General features: G+C 35.8%; 1 protein-coding gene across 1 annotated transcript; it reads right to left on the bottom strand.

The window, feature by feature from the left end:
* Positions 1 to 2,396: 2,396 nt before the first annotated feature.
* LOC138692395 (phospholipid phosphatase 5-like) lies at positions 2,397 to 21,117 on the bottom strand. The gene is made up of 6 exons (XM_069815487.1): positions 20,601 to 21,117; positions 20,372 to 20,477; positions 12,507 to 12,654; positions 10,803 to 10,931; positions 4,942 to 5,112; positions 2,397 to 2,805 (listed from the first exon to the last, which is right to left on the bottom strand). Exons 1-6 carry the CDS (start codon positions 20,675 to 20,677, stop codon positions 2,618 to 2,620), a joined length of 819 nt encoding a protein of 272 aa, XP_069671588.1. The 5' UTR covers positions 20,678 to 21,117; the 3' UTR covers positions 2,397 to 2,617.
* Between the last annotated feature and the right edge of the window lie 1,816 nt (positions 21,118 to 22,933).

The following is a 22,933-nucleotide window of genomic DNA, read 5'->3' as shown; positions in this document are numbered from 1 at the left end:
TGTCCAGGGTGCACCATAGGAGGCTGGTCTAAGCTACACTGCAGTGAATTACGATTGAAGATTTGTTGGGATGCCATAGGGGAACTGGAGCTTCTGGAGAAAACTGGTGATACCTGGACCACGAGCTTGTCCAAAAAGTCATAAATCAGGGGTATGCTGGGAATCGAACCCAGCTCCACAGGATTATGAGTCTAGCTCTCTAGCCACTGGACCACTGTGGCAGCTCTCTGTGAAAAATTACATAGGAGCTTTCATCATGTTAAAAGTTTCACTCATTAATTTCTCTTAAAACTTTTTCATAATCCATTTAACATTATATGTGGCAGTCTGGCTATGTTTTTCAACTCGATCTGCTGAAAGAAAAACTACTTTTTTTTTTTTTTTTTTAGTTTTAAGATGTTTTTATTAAAAGTACCAGGTCTTTTGGACCCTTGCCTTTCACAAAAATATGATTTTATAAATTGAAATGTAAATAGGTTTTGTTAAAGAAAATTGATTACTAAGGCCCGTAACACACTTGAAGAGTTTTTGCCAGCGAGAAATGTGTTGCGAGAAAATTAAAAAATTGATAACATGGGTTCAAATGCACGTCCACACACTGGAAGAGATTCTCGTTCGAGGCAAAAACCTTGCTCGAGTTTCTCGCTGGAATCGGTAGCTCAGCGAATTTTCTTGACACATTTATCAAAGATGTTTGACATTTATACTCTTTATGACGATTGAATGTAGAAAAAGATATCACAGGTGGCGATGAATTGTATTGTTTTTATTTGAAAATGAGGAAAGATGGCTGATAATAATTGCAGTCAGAAACTTATCGAACTTGTACGATGTCACCTGTAGGCCTATTTATATGATACACGGGATGAAAACTATAAAAACACGAAACTTGAAGAAGAAATTTGGAGACAAATATCAGATTATCTGAAAATAAATAGGGCTATATTTTATTCTGATGAGATTTAATAGTATTGATTAAACATTTGAAATAATGTATCTATATGTCTTAACAGTTTACGTAATTTTAATCAGAACATAGCAAAGAATCTTCTATCATATCATGAATGGCAAAAAAACTGTGGTCCATTGAACCTGAAATAACGCCTAAACGTATCATCATTCAAATCGAAACCAGTGTCCAAAACTCGCCCTTATTTTCGTAAGAAACAATGTGATTTTCAGATATTTCTGGCTGTAATTTTAGGCCTACTTTTTCTTTTCATTAACAAAATATGTTCATGTAACTCCATTTCCTCATCATCTGAATACCCAGATTCAACATAACGTTCGTACGTAATTTGTAAAGTACGACAATATACTTACAGGTTATATATTTAAGTACGACAATATACGTAAATACATAACCTATAATATTTCCCTCAACGAGTCATTACTATAATCAGATAAATGCTTTCTGCATGAAGGCAGTGCATAGATGATCATAGCGAGGTGTGATCTGCGATAGTGAGAACTCGACAAGTGTGTGGAGGAAGGCTCTTCGCCTCTTTCTCGCAACACATTTCTAGCTAGCGAAAACTCTTCAAGTGTGTTACGGGCCTTATACCGTCAAAGACAGAAGTATTCGTTTGAATTTATGTTATGTCTCTTAGTAAAGGGTTGGCATGATGAAGTAGCTTGTTCCTATATGTAGTCTGTAGATCTTGAATATAAGCAACCAGGAAGGGTATATGAAGTTCACTGTAGAGTTTGACATTGTTCGTGAGGTAGTGTGCACCAGTGATTGTTCTGCAGACAGCTCTTTGAATTCCTTCCAGACTCTTCAAGGGCGAGGATGAGCTTGGCCCCATATCTCACAGCAGTAGTGGATGTATGATCTGATGACTGATGTATACAGCAGGACTTTTGCTTTCCTTGAAGTCAGACTTTTGAAAAGTGGATAGAGTGCCATGTATCTTCGAATTGCTTTGTCTCTTATGTTTTGAATGTGATGCCTGTAAGATAAACGTTTGTCTAGAAGTACTCCAAGATATTTAACTGATGTGGTAAAAGGTATTATTTGATTTTGAATACTCAGTTGGTCTATAATCCTGGGAAAACGTTTAGTAAAGACCATCAATTGAGATTTTTCGCCGTTTACTTTTAACCTCCATTTGGTTGACCATTGTGTTAATATATTTAGGGCATTTTGCATGTTGACACAAGCAGCATGAATATCAAAATGTCTGGTAAATATGACAGTGTCATCAGCATAGAGACTATGTAGACAGTCCGGCATTGCAGGCATATCCTGGACATAAATGGAGTAAAGAACAGGTGCAAGAACAGATCCTTGAGGAATGCCTGCATCGATTTTTCTGGAGGTAGAAAGGGCTGCTCCTATTCGAACTTAAAATTTACGATTTTGAAGGTAGTCAGCTAGTAGAAAAACTACAAAACACTGTTCTGCCATTTGGCACATTTTATTTTCATGACTATGATTAGGTCACAATGAGATTGTTTTACATTTTATCACAGATAAGATGTAAGAAGAGCAGAAAATACAATGTCTTGACACACATATGACAAATTATAAATAAAAAATACCACTCTTAAGAAATATGGAATGTAGGCCTATAAATGTAGCCCATTTATATTGGCCTGTTTTGGTGCAGTACTATTAAATCCACTTGATCTGCTCTTCACTTCCACTGATAGACGCCTGTCCACTACGAACAGCTTCCAGTTCCAGGTGGGGTGTAATGGATGCGTACGGTCTGTGTGAGTGAATGGATGTAAGGCTTGGATAATACTGTCTATAGCAGAGATATGAGATGGAGAGCCCCAGCAATGATCCGCACACAACATCTACAACAAAGATTACTACTTGTCATCACTAGAGCCCGGATTTCCATGCACTATCAAATCTTAAAACATGCATGCATTCGTGCACTATCATAATATGACAAACATGCGCAATGAAGCTAAAAACTGTAAAAATATGCTCTATCAAAATTGAGTTCTACTTTATGTTACATATTTATTTTATTTTGTAACAACATACTGCAACTAATTTCTCAAAATTGTCTTCACTTAAGCTCATGTGTTATCTAACACATTCTTGAACACAGGAAATGATCTTTCTATGCCACAAGAAGTGACAAGTGCATACTTAAGCAAGAAATTAGGGACAAAGTGAGGTCGAATTGTAAGTCTCTTGATTTACGCATGACCACTTTATATTACTATTAAGATTTTTTTTTTTCGTTTGACATGTTTCATATTCTAGCTGTGAAGCAATGTACGAATACCATGGAATGTAAATAAATACAATATCATGACCCCATCGAGGATCGAATCCGCGACCTTCCGATTTTGCAGCAGTATGCCTTAATCATGACGCTATTGCACACCCAAAAATACACAAGTATACTTACGTCTTCATTACAACACTTTTCATTAAAATTACTATGAATGTCTTTGTAACAGCACTGAGTGAAAAAGAAATACTACTGTATACCACTTGTTCTCAAATAAAACCAGTAAATTAGTAACGATGATGACGACGACGACGATGATGATGATGATGATGATGATGATGATGATGATGATGATGATGATGATGATGATGATGATGATGATGATGATGATGATGATAGAGGCAATTGCTGCCTCACATTTCAGAATAAAATTCATAAAAATTGTCAGTATCTTTTCTTCATAAAAATTTCAATGGACAAAACATGCTGGCTAAAAAGAGAGACACTCAGAATGAAACAGATGAGGGAACCAACGCAACACAGTGCACAATAATTATTAAAACTTATGTAACTTGCCTTGGGAGTATAAGGGTACAGTACATCAGTTATCCATAGATTTCAAAAAGGCATATGACTCGGTTAAGAGAGAAGTTTTATATGATATTCTTATTGAATTTGGTATTCTGAAGAAACTAGTTCGATTAATTAAAATGTGTCTCAGTGAAACGTACAGCAGAATTCGTATAGGTCAGTTTCTGTCAGATGCTTTTCCAATTCACTGTGGGCTAAAGCAAGGAGATGCACTATCACCTTTACTTTTTAACTTTGCTCTAGAGTATGCCATTAGGAAAGTTCAGGATAACGGAGAGGGTTTGGAATTGAATGGGTTACATCAGCTGCTTGTCTATGCGGATGACGTGAATATGTTAGGAGAAAATCCACAAACGATTAGGGGAAAATACGGGAATTTTACTGGAAGCAAGTAAGAGATAGGTTTGGAAGTAAATCCCGAAAAGACAAAGTATATGATTATGTCTTGTGACCAGAATAGTGTACGAAATGGAAATATAAGAATTGGAAATTTATCTTTTGAAGAGGTGGAGAAGTTAAAATATCTTGGAGCAACAGTAACAAATATAAATGATACTCGGGAGGAAGTTAAACACAGAGTAAATATGGGAAATGCCTGTTATTATTCGGTTGAGAAGCTTTTGTCATCCAGCCTGCTATCAAAAAATCTGAAAGTTAGAATTTATAAAACAGTTATATTACCGGTTGTTCTTTATGGTTGTGAAACTGGGACTCTCACTTTGAGAGAGGAACATAGGCTAAGGGTGTTTGAGAATAAGGTGCTTAGGAAAATATTTGGGGCTAAGAGGGATGACGTTACAGAAGAATGGAGAAAGTTACACAACACAGAACTGCACACATTGTATTCTTCACCTGACATAATTAGGAACATTAAATCCAGACGTTTGAGATGGGCAGGGCATGTAACACGTATGGGCGAATCCAGAAATGCATATAGAGTATTAGTTGGGAGGCCGGAGGGAAAAAGACCTTTAGGGAGGCCGAGACGTAGATGGGAAGATAATATTAAAATGGATTTGAGGGAGGTGGGATACGATGATAGAGAATGGATTAATCTTGCTCAGGATAGGGACCAATGGTGGGCTTATGTGAGGGCAGCAATGAACCTCCGGGTTCCTTAAAAGCCAGTAGGTAAGTAAGTAATGTAACTTGCCTTGCCAGTGATGATGATAGTCACAAGTTCGACTCAGTGCTACAGCCAGTGCTACTGACAGAGGAAGAAGAAATGCACACAACCGCCATGATTTTCCTCTACCCACTGAGTTGAAAATGTGAAGTTTTCCAGCCAGGTAAAATGCTATGAAGCCCATACTCACAAATGAAACTGGAAAAATAAACACTGATTTAGGTAACATCTTGACTGGATATTGGAGAGATTTGTTTTTCTACTGTTCATTTTTTCTCCTCTTTCTCGTTATTTCTAGTGAGCCCATAAAAATAACTACAATAATTGAACCATACAGTTAGGAAAAAAATAGTATGTAAAAGGCGTTGTGACTTACACGACATTGTGCACATAACACGTTTCTTGAAGGTCATTATAACAGTTGTTATATCTGTGCTCAAACATCTTCTCAGATATCATTCTTGAAATAGGGACTACCTGTTTTTTTTTTCACCTCAACTGCAGTCTTGTTCATCAAATGGATATGAATGCAGTGCTATTCAAATGTAAGGCCTATGGTTTCTTTGGAAACAAGTGCTTATCCAATTCAAATATTTATGGTTTCTTTGGTAGCAAGTGTTTATGAGTACAATGAGAGATATGAACACAGTAATAATTCAAATATTTATGAAATAACAATTTATGAGACCAGGTTTAATTGTAAATTTAATGGATTTGAACTACATGTATAAATTATTTTAATGAACTTTTCCCAGTTAACGTTGTGAAAAAATCCAGAAATAAAAGCATGTGAGTAACTCAGGGAATTAAAATCTCATGTATTACAAAATAGAATCTATATTTAATGAATAGGAATGGTAACAATCCTCATATTCTGAACTATTACAAAAACTACGGTAAAACAAAGCAAAGAGGATAAATTTGAACACAAAAACAATCATATAATAAAATTAAAACCATTTGAGATATTATTAAAAATGAAACCGGTTGATATCCAAAAAATGAAAATATTTTCTTCTATTAAAATCTATGGTCCCATGCCATAACAACGTGCTACAAGGCATCATGCCTGGACTTGTGTTATGGAATGAGAACTGGTCCAATTCACATGGGAAAGATATTTTTAATGAAATTTCGGCCAGTGTATGGGACCAGTACCCATCTTCTTCTTCCTCCTGAGGCCGTATAGAACTACAGAAGCACTTAGGCACAAATGACCCATTGTGCGCCCCATAAACTAGAAATCAGAATAGGAGACTGCAGTGGATGCTGGCTTCACGATGTTGTTGGCTGGGACCAGTGTCTACCCAATATCATGATGAATTTTGGGAGCTACTGCAGGTAGTAAAACCATGTAACATCCCCGTAATGCTTGGATTGATTGTTAATATTTGCTGAGGCATGTGGATGTAAAGCCAGCAATCAATGATCGTGAAGCAGAGGATCCAAATTCTATTCCAAATTTCTTTAACAACTTTCATCAAAATCTCACTGACAACCTAATTTAAATATTCAAGATCATGGGAAAAAAATACCGAAATTTGTTATTTATCACATATAAGTTACATTTAAATAGAAAATTTTCAGGTCTCAAATTTATTTCGACTACAAAAGTAAAGATTAAGTTATAAAACATCCTCTGGATATGATGAAATACCAAATAAGTTTTCAAAGCCTATTCTGAAATATATTTTCTTCTTTAACCTATTTACGTATGTAGGCCAAATCTGTCAATGCAATATATGGTATTTTCCCAGAAAGGCTCAAATGCTCAATACTAAAACGAATATACAAAAAGGGAGATAAATCTACTGTTGCTAATTAGAGACTCATAACACTATTAACAATATTTTAAAGAAGTGTTTGAGAAAGTTATGTGCAATAAATTATAGAATTACTTAAAATCAGTTTTAGAGTACCAGTAGTCTGGCATTTAAAGAAAAAATATCCCAAAGAATGCAGCTTTTGGATTGGTGAATGAAGTATAATAGTACATTATGCAACAAGCCTACAATGATAGTAATTAAGAAGCGAGTATGGATGTTTAAGAAACGAGCGCAAGCGAGTTTCATAATTTTCATATGAGCTTCTTAATTACCATTATAGGCGAGTTTCATACGACTTTTTATGCTCGACCATATTTCTAACTTGAAATTATTCATTTTATTTGTCTCTAGCTGACCTTGAGCAATGCCTCGTAAATTGTGAGATGTGCGCTGACGCGAAAGTATTGATTTTTTCCGAAGAACAGATGTCCACATTGACCTTGATAGCCTATAATAACCTACAGAGTAAACTAAATATTAACTTTGATATAACATTGAAATTAAATTAGACATTGAAAAACGAGATGACAAATTGAATTTATTTTAATATTATTTACAATTAACGCTAATTATTATAGTAACAGAACATAACCTTCTGCGACAGTATTGGATTTCCAGCCTCCGTGACTTTTCGCTAATTCTCTTTCGATTGCATATCCGAGAATAATCGATACTTGCGGTTTTATAACGGTACAAAGCTGACTTGTCATTGGCTGAGGTTTTATAACGGTACAAAGCTGACTTGTCATTGGCTGAACACCTGTACTTTAATGACATGCATTAAAGGACTGCTACCAGGTGTATAATTACTACATTTCGGCATGGTCGAGCATAAAATTAAATTCGAAATTACATGATGGAGGAATATTTTGTGTTTTTTCTACAGTATTTGACTATGTAGATTATAATAATTATATTGACTATTCAACTTATGGGATAAATTTGCGATATTGGCCAATAACGTTACAGAACCACCTTAAAATCAACCAATCACAGTTGTGTTTCATGATAAGACGCTTTGTAAGGAAGCTTATCTGATGAGATGCCTTGTACAATACATCAATGTCAATCACAGAAAATCAAGAAATGCCAACAAAATTTAACTTTCAAAATTGCGGTTTTAATAATTGTAACTTCAAGTAATAAATAAATGTCTGTAAAAACCTTTAATGTTTTTATTCTGTTAATGTAACATTTCAGTTTATCTTACTTTTGAGGTTAAGTATTGTTGTTTAGTATTTCCGCTCTGAGTAGTTGGTAACAATATTTAGTATGCCGTGATAGATAGTAATTTGTTTTTGAACTTCATTACAAGGAAACATAATAATGTCTTATTTTTGTGTTTTATAATAATTATTTACATATCGGTAAGTAATTCGGTTTTGCAAATTATTAAATTTTATTCGGTGAATAATTTTATTAAATTGCACTCGTGGTTTCATCTTATTAGCATAATTTCACGAGCCCGACAGCACTCGTGCAATTTACTACAGATAAGCAAAGTAATGTTTCATAGTATTAAGGATGAGGTCTTAGGTTGGTTTATATCTTACTCAACAAACAAACAAAAAGTAGAAATAAATATATCAAATAGTCACAGAATTATCAGTACCGGTACTCACTCAAAATTTAGCAATATTAAACACGGAGTTTCCCTGGGGTCAATTTCATGTTCATTGGTCCATTATTGTTTCTAGCTTTTATTAATGATTTATTCTCAGTCATAAATAGGTCTAATTAATCTCAGATAATCTTAATCTTATTTGTAGATAATACAAGAGTACAATTATCTCAAGTAAACAACATGATCACTTTATAAACACTTATAATACAGTGTTAAATCTAATCTATAAATGGTTTATTGCAAATAAATTAGCACCAAAACCAGTGCAGCCAAATTTAGTATACATAATAGGGCCTACTGCTTAGTTTTCCTTCTTAGATTAAACTGAATGGTGTCAGAGAATGTATAAGCACAAGTTTCTTGGTTTAGAATTGGATAATCACTTGAAATGAAAATACACACAGAATATATTACTCCTAAATTGATCTCTGCCTGTTATGCATTAAGATCCTTATTCTCTGAGAGATAAATACTCTTAAAATGGCATACTCTGCTGACTTTCATTCTATAATCAAATATGACTTAATATTCTGGGCTAACTCATTTGAAGCGAAACATATATTTGTTTTACGAAAGAAAGACCAAAGATTAAAAGAACATCCTGTAAAAAGATTTTTCAGAATTTAGAACTCTTGACCTTACCTTCTGACTATATTCTTTCCCTGATGACATTTTATGTTAAAAATCAAGATTAATCAGAATATTCATAATTTTAATCTCCATCTACTTTCAGTTAGTCTCAGCTGTTATAAAAATGCAGCTCACTGTTTATGTATTACAATTTTCAATGCACTGCCTAATTATCTTAAAGCTTTGAAGGGCCAAGAGAAAAAAATATGGAACAGAATTAACAAAAATCTTCATACTCATACCTTCTACTCAATTGAAGAACTGTTTATGCTTGTAAATTTAATTGAACTGCTAACTTTGAATAGTATAATTAATAATTACATACCAGTATTATATATTTTTGTATAATTTTTTCTTGCCCCCCATCTTAAAGCTACAATCACAGTCTAGTACGTACAGTCGCGAAGCTCAATACGTAGTAAATATGCAAACATTAGATAGTTGCTCACCACTAAGATCGCTAATATCGCCTCATTACAGGCAATGCAAAATAGTACCGTCACAGTCTATTGTTTCTAGCACCCTCAAAACTTAAGCTTCGTGACTGTATATAGTAGATTGTGCTACAATGCTGATGTAAGATCTATGGAATACAATAAATTAAATAAAAATAAAAGTCTTCATTGTTGGATACACACTTTTACCACGGAACCTTCACTAGGCTTCCGACAATGAAGAATATCACTTCGAAACTAGTCACCCAGGTAATTTTCTAATGTTAACACAGTAAAGAAGTTATAAAGTTAATCAGTGAATATGAAAAGGTTTACAGATATGAACATGAATACAGTAGGTACCAATTCAAAATACCATTTGTGCGAGATCGTGCATATTTGCTTGCTTTCCGCACAAAACCAATACGCGGTAAGTGTGAAATACCACATTCAGTATTCCCAACGTAACACACATAACAATTTCCCTATTCTTACCGCTTAAGCGTCATATTCATTTTACTGCTTTAGGCTTTTAACATATTATTTTTAAAGACGTTCAATATAGTAATAATTATAAATTGAAAACTTACCACTGCAATTTCACCTAAATTGCGCTGTTAATTATTGTTTTTAAATATTTGCAAAAATTAAGTAAACTCTACAAAACCACAAAAGTTGCTGCATCTGTAATGCAAGTAACATTAAGGAAGTCGTGAAAAAATCAACAAGATTCCAGACTCATCATAGACTGGGGGGAAAAAAAAGACAGACGTATATCACGGCCTGCTGCAGTATAGTAAACACAGAAAACATTTTATAGGAACAATGTTGAAGATAGATATATTTGTTTTCCAAAGTTGCCGTTATTGAACAGAAACCAAGATGGAGATTTCATTGCAACTAATTAGAAATTCCTCTTTCAGGTATGTAATAAACGATCTTCGCACAAAATAATGTACGATACACGAGCGGTATGTTTGTTTTCATGTTCTCGGAAATTAAAAAAGCTCAACTATGTTTCGCTTTTTCAATCTTTTCCTCGAACATGAAAATGTCAACATACCGCTCTTGTAACACATATTACTAATACGGTTTCTTTGGTAACAAGGTGACGGGTATTTCATTTCACATATACCAAATTTTGGCAGCTTCAATTAAATTTTTCAACATCCTATGAATACATTTTTTTTATATCACTATTCCTGTCGTACATATCAAGTCTGATAGTTTCAATGACTATTCTCCAGCATCTTTTAGGGTAATGTAATCTTTAATAAAACTTATTTTCATTCAGAAGGTATGCCAACAAATCAATTCAGATTAATGGATTAACACAGGCACTTGTTAACCTTTGCATATAAACTGTCCACTTACAAGAAGAATGACCACTGGGAAAACTCTTGCGTCCGTCATTAATGATGGCCTCCTCTCCTGTGCATTTCAATTCTGGGTTTACTTTTCCATCAGGAAAACATCGCCAGAAGAAATCGGGCCTCGGCCGACCTAAGAAGAAAGAACAATTTACGAATGTTCCCTACAACAGAGAATTTCTATATTTACCTCCCAAAAAAATAAAACTACTCATATGCTGATAATTCCTACCATACAAATATTGACATTTTCCGAATTTTTTTTAAGAGAGTCCCCTTCTATGGTCGAATGGTTTCTCCTCTGTCCTTGCACTCAGTTACAGAAGAATCGGACCTAAGTTCATTATTATGTTGTGTTTGCTCTTTGCTATTTAAACACACGTCTTATAATATGTAAAATTAAGCTAAACTTTTTTAAAATTATACAATTATTACTAGAACCCAGATTTTATGTAACATGAAAGTGAAAAGTATGTACTGGTACATAAATAAAGTAAATCCGTGGCGCTACAGCCCACGAAGGGCCAAGACCGACCAGACAGCTGCTGGCCTCACGTCACGTCCACATGCCGAAGCAGAGGTGGACGATCATCCAACCAGAATGGAGGTATCGTGTGATTAGCACGATGATCCCTCCAGTCATTAAGGTTGGTTTTTCGAAACCGGATTTTCGCTACCTATTGTAGCTCCCCAAGTGCATCACAATGCTGGGTGGGCACCGGTCCCATACACTGGCCCAAATTTCATGAGAAAATTTCTCCCCCCATGAGGACTCGAACCAGCGCACATTCCGTAATGCGAGTCCTTGGCAGAATGCCTTAGACCACGATGTGACGGTGTACATAAATATGTAACCAAAATTCGAAAATATGTAGATAAATACATAATAAACAAAAGAATGTGTAATTTAAATATCTAAGCTTTAATGGATTTATTTTACACCGATTCTGAAGTAAGAAAAGAGAGCTTAAATCACTTGATTTTGTGAGACCTATTGATTTTCACATTTCATTCATTGTAATATTTATTGTATTGTTTCTATCTATCCTTACATTAGTGACAAATTCACAAGCATACAAGAAAAAGGAAACAAAACTCTATATCCACAAAATGAAACAAGAAATAAAATGAGCAGGATAAGAATGAATAATTCACTTCCATGAACATTTTATCAGGTAATTCAATATCATTGATTGATTCTTTGAAGGCATTGTTAATAATTAAATGCAATTAGTCGTAAGTAGCAATACAGTATTATTTTATTTTATGCTTTCTCAAATTTTGAGGTTGTCCATAGACAAAGCATACCAGATAATAATAAATTTATATAATGCATTAAATATAATGTTGAGTTAAATAAAATTCAAGTTTACAACGATGAAAAATCCTGAAAAGTTCAATAATTAAGGTAGGCAATAGCACTGTTTTTTTTTAATTTGTAGGGAACCCCTGATAGTGGCAATACCGTAGTTTATTTTAAAATAATGTGTATACAACAATATGACATAAAATACACTGCAATGTTAAATAAAATACATATTATATTTAGTACTATAATTCGAGTAAAGAAGTTTCATGCAGTCAATGGGATTTCGTTAAATTCCTCGTCAGTTTTTATTTTGTTTTATGAAACTAGAGTAAAACATCTTCATTTTGTACTACAAATAAAGTCTGAAAAGAAAACTTAAATATAATGTCTCTTACTCACCAACAATTAATTTCATGACATTAGTAAAAACGCCATTCAGTGAAAGTCCCAGAGAACAACCAAGAGTTGCTTGGCTGACATCTATCTTATCTTTTTGCAGTAGAAACACTAGTAGAATCACAACTGTTGGGGTTACAAATACAAGAGGCTGAAAAAAAGTACCACCATCAGAAAAAAACATGATACAACTTAAAGCACAAATGCACATTATGCCTAGCATGATAACACTAACTAATAGAGAGTTACAGATCAGTAAATAATATTTGGTGTTTCCAACAATGTGTTAAAGATGTAATATCGTCCCTATTTGGAACTGCCTACAGGGTCATATTACTAATAAATGAAAGGACCACCAATTCTTGAATTCTAATTGGCCTTGATGCTATTGAGTACTGACATATTAGAGACAATAAATATTGAACCCAAATTCTATTTCAAAACTTTACCTATCATCACCAAAATTTGAAATCTATTTCACAGAACATACTGTTCTTCAATCAGGAGATTAACCATAAAAGGAATGTGCTTACTATTGCATCATCTATTGGAGCGAAGTAGATTGATAATATTACCGTTATAACGTCAGTTTAAAAAACATGCGCTCTCCTGCATATGTTATTTCCTGTATGGAGGAATTAAAAGACCAGGAGATTAACCGTGATCTAATTTTGTAACTAGGGTAGTATCAATATGTGTATCAATGTTATCGTTTGTGCTTTGAGAGTTACCCAATGGAGATGCGTGTACCCACGTGTGTGACCTTATGACATCTTATGACATCAACATTCATTCACAGCATTACCCTGTTGCGTCTCATTCCCCTGAGACTTTCTCCTGGTTGGAGTACAATACGTATATTAGTTTGTGCTAGTTCACAACTATGAAGAAGTTCGTATTGACCTTTCCTATTGCTTATCGATAAGAATAGAATTTGATGATTTAGTTTTATAATGTGAAAATGTTGCTCCTTCAGTAATTGTGTTGTCAAGATCTGTAACAGACTGAATTTGTTAGGTTTTCTTTTCAACAGGTTGATGCATAAGTTGTTACTGTTGTTTGTGTTTAGTCAACTGTCCGAAGACAGGTTTGAACCTCAAAAGTGTCACGAATAAGGTATCACTTATGAGGCAACTAAGCCAGGAGATAATGGGGTAGGGTGACCCGTTCCTTTCCCCCTTCATTGCATGCATCGCCGACTAGATACATATTACTTTAATCAGACTTCAGATGTATACAAACAGACAATAAGGATTTTTTAAGAAATTTGTTTGGGATTCGTCATTTTAATGTCACAGTTTGTGTTACTGAATACATCCTGAATTTTTCAATTTCTAAGAATGTTAGTGTTAAAGAAAATGGAGTGTCTACTAGAAAAAACCAACATTTCCGACAAATCCTTCCAATTTCAATTGAAGAATAAAGATATCGGAGGCTGCTAGAACCATTTTCTCATTCATGGAGAGAACTCCATTAGGGAAGTATGGCACGAAAATTTTGTTTTTACTTGGTTATTTAACGACACTGTATCAACTACGAGGTTATTTAGCATCGATGGGATTGGTGATCGCGAGATGAGGCCGAGGATTCGCCATAGATTACCTGACATTTGCCTTATGGTTGGGGAAAACTTCAGAAAAAACCCACCAGGTTATAAGCCCAAGCGGGAATCAAACCCACGCCCGAATGCAACTCCGGATCGGTAGGCAAGCGCCTTAGCCGACAGAGCTACGCCGGTAGCGGCACGAAAATGGTTTCCTTGTTTCAAAGAGGGCAATTTTAACATAAATTGTTCTTCACGTTCAGGAAGACCATCCGACTTTAAGATCATTCAAATATTTTAAGTCATTATGATCCACGTCAATCAACTCGGGAATTAGTCAATGTGATAAATTGTGATCAATCCATCATGTTACATTTTCATTCCATTTGCACAGTTAAAAATTTGGATGTATGAGTACCAGTACTGTACATTTTGAGCAAAAACAACCAAAATCAGTATGTTACCATTTGTGCTTCTTTGCTTCTTTGACATCATTTAGCTCGTCAAAAACATCGGTCGTTTTCTACCAGATGATGCCTTTATCTCAACATCATGAACAGAAAGGAATAGCGGAGTACCAGTACTAAAAATAAAAAAACCAACTCCATATGCAAAAGTTGATGTCCATTCACGTAAGCTAATGTTGTGCATATGATTGCCATAGAAGGAGTCATATGCTACGAATTGCTCCCGAGGAATGTAACCATAGACACTGAGATTTGTTGCGAACTCAGTTTGTGGCCACAATTAAAGAAAAACGACCAGGAATACTGCATCAAGTCCACACCTGTGGAGTAACGGTCAGCGCGTTTGGCCGCGAAACTAGGTGGCCCCGGGTTCGATTCCTGGTCGGGGCAAGTTACCTGGTTGAGGTTTTTTTCCGGGGTTTTCCCTGAACCCAAGATGAGCAAATGCTGGGTAACTTTCGGTGCTGGACCCCGGACTCATTTCACCGGCATTATCACCTTCATCTCATTCAGACGCTAAATAACCTAAGCTGTTGACAAAGCGTCGTAAAATAACCTATTAAAATAAAAAAATAAATACTACATCAAGTGATTTTCTACAGCATAATGATCTCCATCTGCATACTGCTAACATTACAAAGGCTGGGAGAACTCACCATGGGATTACTGACATCAGTCTTATAGCTGGCAAAAACCTCGGAAAAGATATAGCCTATTAACTGGCCCAAGCGGGATTTGAATCCGTGTCTGAGCACAGTCATGAATCTCTAACTCCACTCATTAACCGAGACTATGCTGGTGATCTACATTCATCTTCAGATAAAAAAAAAAAAAAGAAAGAGAATGAACAGGAACCGTACTTGTTGAGGTCAATGAATTTAGCCATTTATAACAGCTCCATTATAAATCCTTTTCGTCTTCTCCCTTCTGCATTCCTTTTCATCTGAAGACCGAGATATGGTGACACATCTTCAACATGTGATGTTTTCTGTGTTTCATCACCAATGTAAAAAAGTAAAATATAATTTATTATACTTTTCTTGAATAAGCCATCATTGTATCTACTGCTCTTTAACACGATTTATTCACATTTGCCAATGGAGATACTGACAAAACTTTTGTTCTGCACTGTACATAATGGTCACTTGTCAATTTAATTTTGGCTTCATGCCTAGTAGCAAATCTAAATGTTCTCTCCTTACAAGATTTAAAATGAAAACATCACAGTATCCGTCAGTTTAGAGCAAAGTGCACAATAAGAATCAAAGAATAATAATGTTCGGTTATTTCTTGTCAAAAACACACAATATAAGCTAATGAATGTGTTAAAGCTAATGAATGATTGGTTTAGTACAAATAAACTAGAACTTTATGTTGATGAAACCAATGTAATAATAGTGCTCATTTTTCCTACGATATTAGATTAAATATAATTGATCTCAAAGAATTTATATGCACAAAGTTTCTTGGTTTGAAATTGGACAATCATTTATACTGGAAAACATTTAGAATATATTGCTTCTGTATTGTGTTTTGCCTATTGTGCATTAAGATTTTTATCTTCTATTGGCGATATAAACACCACCCTTAAAATGGTATACTTTACATAGTTTCATCCTAAAATGTAATATGGAACAGTGGCGGTTCCTCAGGGGAGGGAAGGGAGGAACGTCCTCCTCACATTTTTCTTCTTTTGAAAGTAAATACCAAATGAAATATATGCTTTGAAATTCGAGGAAGATCCGATAATTTTTAAGTTCACAGCTATGAGAAAACCTCGCTTGATTGACTTTTTAACGACACGCACTCATGTGCTACCAGAAAACTGTGAGAAGGATGCGAGATTGTTTGTGTGGAGGAAAGTCAATCCATTCCTCCTTTACTGCAGTTAACACACATAGACAACAGCGTGCTAGTGGCCAAAGAAAGAAGCAGAGTTTTAAAGCAAGTAAATGAACGGATAGGGAGGAGATCCTCCTCTGAATCAGCGCATGGGTGGGAAATAGAAACCGACTGGTCTTGCAGCAAGCTCGCTACCTCTGCCATCTAACGATCTTGCATTCAACCAGACTATAATACATCTAGGAGGAGAGACAATAAAAACAGCTTTAACGCAAAGCTATGAAAGACACCATATAATTTTTTTTTTATTATATATCAAAATATATTATTCATTGCACTTTATAAAAGCTACTATTTATGGTTTGAAACTTTCGAGGATATCTGAAAGCTGAAGTTGGATTTATATAAAACAAAGAGGAAGTAGTTCTACATTAGTATCGCAGACTTTTTGGCCCCTGAAATTCACTTCCATTCATTGTCTACTAAACAGGACAATAGCCAAGTTGTCAGTTTTGTACAAATATCTTTGAAATTGAAAGTACTGCAAACTACATTACTTTTAACATAAAAAAATTAATCAGCCACCGGCAGTTTTGAACAATAATGGTAGTATGACTTTACAAGAACTGACATTCTTCAAAAGCATGTGATACTGAACTTGTAAAATGTACATGTGACAACACAGACCACGTGGGTGGGTGCAGTTTTCTCGCTTTCCTAACAGATTATTTCTCATTCTCATTTCCGTAAAACGGTTCCGGTTACGTGTTAGTAGCTGGTCTCTTCCAACACGTGTGATGCTGTGGTGTGCTCGAAAAATGCTGCGAGGTTGTGAATTTCCTTGTAATTGTTAATTTGTGCAATTATTCAACAATGAATGGAAGTAAAAACATAATATATTTTGGACAATTTAGGAAACTCAGTTTATAAAAACAGATTATTGCTATACAAAAGGAAGGAAGGCCAACCCCACACTACCTGGTCTTACATGTATGCATGTAGGCTAATTTGTAGCATGTTTCTCTCAGGAAGGTGTCATTTTGCGCTGTTAACTTCTATCCTCCTCTTAAGAAATATGCAGGAGCCGCCACTGATATGGAATATTATTTTGGGGCAAAATTTCAGACTTTAACTAAAAAAAAAATCTAGGTATTTACACAATAGGCTATACAATATTATATTTTAATCTGACATTGACTTTTCAGTATAACTAAAATAAATTCTGTTAAGTAGATTTTCAGGGTACCCGGTAGTTGGTTTCTTGAAGGTCAGGGAAGGCTATAGTTGGCTACACAATTTGCATAACTGAGTCTGCCAGCTGTGGTAGAAATTTAAACCATCTGAATTTTCAATCTTAATAATTCTTACTAACTAACGAAGTCAGGTGTGCTGTATTTTCATTGGCGTAGCTTTCAGCGTTAGTTTTGTTTAGCAAACATAATAATTTTGTTTACTAAATAATTACCAAAACAGCATATACATAAGTAATATTTATTGTACGATGCCAACAACAACAGACATTGTTTACTTTTCTTAAAAGAAAGGACATATTGAGGAGTCAATGGAAACTGCATTCATTGCTTTAATAAAGAAAATTCTCAATTGGCTTTAAATTAAGGTTACCAGATTTTTTTTTTCTTTTTTCACAATTTCCAGGGACGGGCATCGAAATAAGAAACCACTACTTTTGACATTTCTCTTTGTTTGCTGTTCACTTAAATTGTTTTTACACACTACAAAGAATTAAAGTAGGCCTACCCATTCCACTTACACTAAAATATTCATTGTATTCTTTCTATTTAACTAGTACTTAAACTACTGGTACTTTTCAGAACTGTGAATTTTTTAAGCAGGTCTTCTCTGGATCCCAATTTTGCTCCTAACAGGTAATTCTGAAGTTTGTTAAGATAGCATTCATGACTCGAACAGTTTCTAAACTCGGATTTTTGGGATGTCCACATCATGTTCACTGAGGGGAAGAATCCTTACTTCCAGGAAGGCACAGATAGTTTACTCAACTTCTGAAGTTTGCACAGGGAATCATTTTTCCCAGAGAAAAATTAAAAAACTTCACTTGATTTTCAGCAATGTGTGGCATTTCCTTCATTCTACTTTGTTATTTTGTCTGAACTCACAAATTTCTTCGCAAGAAATTTCGTCAAATAAATCATACTCATCAGATCAAGTTCACCTAGATTTGAACGAATATAATGGACAGTCTCGTCAAATCTTTCTCTTTCTAGAGGAGATCTCAGCAATATGCATTCCATGGCTATCTTATCTTGTGAATGAATTCACCAGGCACTGAGATATTGAACAGCATCTTCATAAAAAATATAATAATCAACACTGAAAATCCAGAAATATTCGGGGACAAAACTTAAATCCAAGATCGACTTTTGTCCGGGACTAAAAGCAAAATTCAGGGACTGCCCCTGGGAAATGGGGACGTCTGGTAACCTTACTTCAAGTGAAAGAAATGTCCACTGCTGTGGAGTAATGGTCAGCAGGTCTGACTATGAAACGAGCAGGCCCGGGTTCAAATCCTGGTTGGGGTTTTTTCCAGGGTTTTTCCCTCAACTAATTGAAACAGAATTGGTGGGTAATTTTCGGCATTGGACTTCGAACTCATTTCGCCCTCATTAATTCACATATCATCATCATCCATACAATAGTCTCGGTTAAGTTCATAGTGCAGCGTGCTGTACTTGAACAAGAGCACAGCCGTTCGGCTACCCAATCATTCACAATAATAGGAGTGGTATGCGCAATAAGCCTCAGGCTGAAGTGTAAGCCTTTGGATCCCTCCTCCGTGCAAGAGAAAAAAAAGTGTAAGAGATATCTATGAACGATAATTTCATCTGTATTACCTTCATCTAGTGCTGCTAGTGGTGAGTCAATGAATAAAACTGGTGGAGGCAAAATCCAATATAAAAAATGATGGGAAATTAAATATGATTGGTTGTATTTCGATCGTACTCAGGGTAGTGCATTTTGTAAACTGTATGAAATGCATTTGCTTCAATAACCTTAGTAAAGCTGCTGGAAGATACATTCAGCTAATTTAATCGGTGAGTAATTATTACTTGTACTACATTTGGGCGATTTATGTAAAAAGGACATTTAACACTGGCTTTATGTGACAATCTTACACAGAAGGCTGTTCATATTCACCATGTTTTACACAAAATATTAACATTTTGAAGTTAATGCCTATATTAACATTTTTAGTGCCTATTTAAAACACATACAAAACAAATGAAACAAATAAACAAATGAAAGCTTTATTTCTTTAATTGATCTAATTTTTCTATGTTCCCTTTTACATAGACTGCCTCTGTTGTTGTTAGGTATGATATGAATTATTATTATTATTATTATTATTATTATTATTATTACACTCGCCTTGGGGGGCCCCTGGGGGAAAAGGTCTCAATTCAACACTGTTTATGGCACAAGTTATGCTGTCTTGACTTTGACATGGGCTGACTTAGACATGGTTTGGTCCATTGTGCGCCCTTATATGCATTGATTGGTCAAGTTCGACAGATGGCGTGGGTGGTATTCGTAAATCCGACGCCGACAGGTGAGCCATCCTGTCTCAGCCCCTGATAGAGCCAGGTCCCATCCGCATGCGAGTAGCCTGATGAGACCAGGACCCTGGAGCTCCAAGCCCCTTACTACATCAGCATCGAAAACCCGTTCTGTCTCTAGGACTTCACCCCAGCCTATTTTTACTATTGCGGATGATAGATGAAATGGGGGGGAGTTGAAGAGTGTTGGTAGAACGACAGAGGGAAATGGAAGTACCTCGAGAAAACCCTCTGTAACGTTTGATTTGTCCACCACAAATTCCGTCACGATCTGGCCAGGAATCGAACTCGGGCCGCCTGGACGGAAAGCCAGCGCTCTAGCACTGTAGCCAAAAAGTGCCGTCAGTTGACATGGTAATATGTTACAGCACTATAATGAAAACTGATTATAATGTTGGTGTAAAAATACATTATTATACGCACCCACAGAATGCTAGTAGGTACATAACTGTCACTTCTTGGATTCTTGTACAGCCAGAGTTCATCTGGCTGGATCTTACGTGTGAAAGGTGTGGCGCCTTCAAGTTCACTGCAACGTAAAATACGAAATACAGTAATACATTAACGGTACACAGTAAAAATATGGTTCTGCAGTGTCAAAAAGTAACACAATTTTCAAACAAATTAAAAATGAAATTCAGTACCAACTTACATGAAGATCAATGCTAGAAGAGCTCGCACTAAAATTTCCACCCATATGCTACCCTCAATGTCACGTACATTTGGCATTATTACTTAAATGAAGTTGACATTATTATGAAACTAGTTTCCGTGCAGGCGTACACAAATTATCTGCCATTAATTAATTCATATTTGTCGACGTAAGCCACTGTTAAAGAACGATAAATCTATGAAATGATTATGTTAAGTTAAAACTTGGCTTTTCTCATTTCGAAGATTAAACCTGTCAAAATGACATTTACACGTATTCTTTTACATCGCCCACATCACTGCAAGCATCGTGTCTTAGTTCTGCCACAAAAAGGTCCAATATGCAGTGTTACCAACGAGTACGTTTGTCACCAAATTCAGCTAGCCAAGTAGATTCACTAAATCAAAAAGCTGACGCAATCAACAATAGTGACAGCCTATTTTTCCAATAAAAGAAGGTGTACATATTTTTAAAACACTTCACTTCTCTCTTCCAGGCCTTATCAGATTTCATGCATAAAAGATCCAGTTGCATCCCTGATCACATTACGGAAAATCACACAAAATATGTGATCAGGGGTTGCATGTACCTGCATTCAGCATGACTGGCTATCAAATTTTGGGGTGACAATCCTTAGGCTCGCCGTCCACTGGAACCGAATTCGGCCGAATAACAACTCGGCCGTTTACGGTCGTACACGGCCGAATGATCCCACAAGAGAATGCATTGGCGCGCGTCCATTACACTCGCCCTATTCGGCCGTTTGCGGCCGAATGACGATTGGATCCAATTCAGATGGGATTTTCCGGTCTCATTCGGCCGAACAGAGCAACACGTGGTCACTGTTTCCATAAATTTCGCCATGAACGCCGAAAAAATAATTAGATCTTGTATATTTTTTTTTTCATTAAACAAGTGAACTAAAACTTTTAAGGCTTAACAAATTATTATTCATGTACTACTTACTTTACTATCACTGACAAACGTTTCTCCGGTAGTACAACTTCTCTGAAATTTGACCATTTTGAGATTGATGGAGGAATTACATTTAAAATATACAGTATTTAATGTATAAACATTCATCCGATAGTAATCGAAAAACATAGCACTATCTTCTAGAAGTTTATTGTGTAGGTGTAGACGATGAAACTTACCCATGGAGAGGCCGGAGGGAAAAAGATCTTTGGGGAGGTTCCTTAAAAGCCATTTGTATATATGTATGCACTTTTTTAGTTGGTTATTTAACGACGTTGTATCAACTACGAGGTTATTTAGCGTCGATGAGATTGGTGATAGCGAGATGATATTTGGCGAGATAAGCCGAGAATTCGCCATAGATTACCGGCATTCAACTTACGGTTGGGGAAAACCTCGGAAAAAGCCCGAACGTAATCAGCCCAAGCGAGGATCGAACCCGCGCTCGAGCGCAACTTCAGACCGGCAGGCAAGCGCCTTAACCGACTGAGCCACGCCGGTAGCTGTATGTATGTATGTATTAAGTATAAGCATGTAGCACGAGGACATAAACTGGTAATTGACGGCCGAAGTGTCGGCTCCAGTGGACGATCGATCGGCTCTTCTGTCGGTTGTCCGGCATTCGGCCGTATACGGCCTAACAAATATTCGGCCGTTCACGGTGCCAGTGGACGGCTAGGCTTAGTCAGAAGTTGAATCAGCGGTTCCAATACAGAATAAGTACACTGAATAACAAAATAACACTTTCGGTGGATATCTTGGTATCCAACAAGCGTTCTAAGACAACTGGAACATGCTGATTCCAAATATGCAAACCATTTGTCTTTATTACTCACCGTTCTTGAGATATACGACATCAACCATTATGTTTAAGAACTCACAGACAGGAATTTCAGTAGAGCATTTATTGCTACACAGAGTAATAATGAACATGGCTTTAGCTAAGAAAATGATGGAAATGTGCCACATGGCACATAATTATAATATTAACATAGTTGAAGGTATAATACACGTGTAAAATACATATGTACATATATATATATATATATATATATATATATATATATATATAATATACTTCATTTGTGCTGAGCATTTGTCATGTCACGCTCAAGCGTCCAGCAGTAGTCAGCCAACATCGCTGCACTCCCACCGACCCTGATAGCGTGACTCCATCACCGAGATGTCTTAATGAAAACGTTCATCATGTTCGTCGCTGATTAAATCTAGGTTCTCGGGGAAGAAATCAAGATGTGAGTCGAGGAGATGCATTTTGAGGGACGTGTTGCAACCTAGCTGTCTGTACGCACTGATGCACAACATTCGCATAGTCAGTCGATTTATTATTTGCAAGGAAA

The sequence above is a fragment of the Periplaneta americana genome, chromosome 1 (genome assembly GCF_040183065.1).
Source record: "Periplaneta americana isolate PAMFEO1 chromosome 1, P.americana_PAMFEO1_priV1, whole genome shotgun sequence".
Taxonomy (NCBI): Eukaryota; Metazoa; Arthropoda; class Insecta; order Blattodea; family Blattidae; genus Periplaneta; species Periplaneta americana.
This window is presented reverse-complemented; position numbering and strand designations above follow the sequence as displayed.

Bases quoted from the DNA above. Each gene is read 5' to 3' on its own strand.
- LOC138692395 (XM_069815487.1), bottom strand. From the start codon at position 20,677: ATGCCAAATGTACGTGACATTGAGGGTAGCATATGGGTGGAAATTTTA. The intron at 5,113-10,802 runs GTAAGTGGACAG...TTATTTTTCCAG, and splicing joins TCCCAGTGGTCATTCTTCTT to TTTCATTTGTGAGTATGGGC. The intron at 2,806-4,941 runs GCAAGTTACATT...TCTTTGTTGTAG, and splicing joins CTATCATCATCACTGGCAAG to ATGTTGTGTGCGGATCATTG.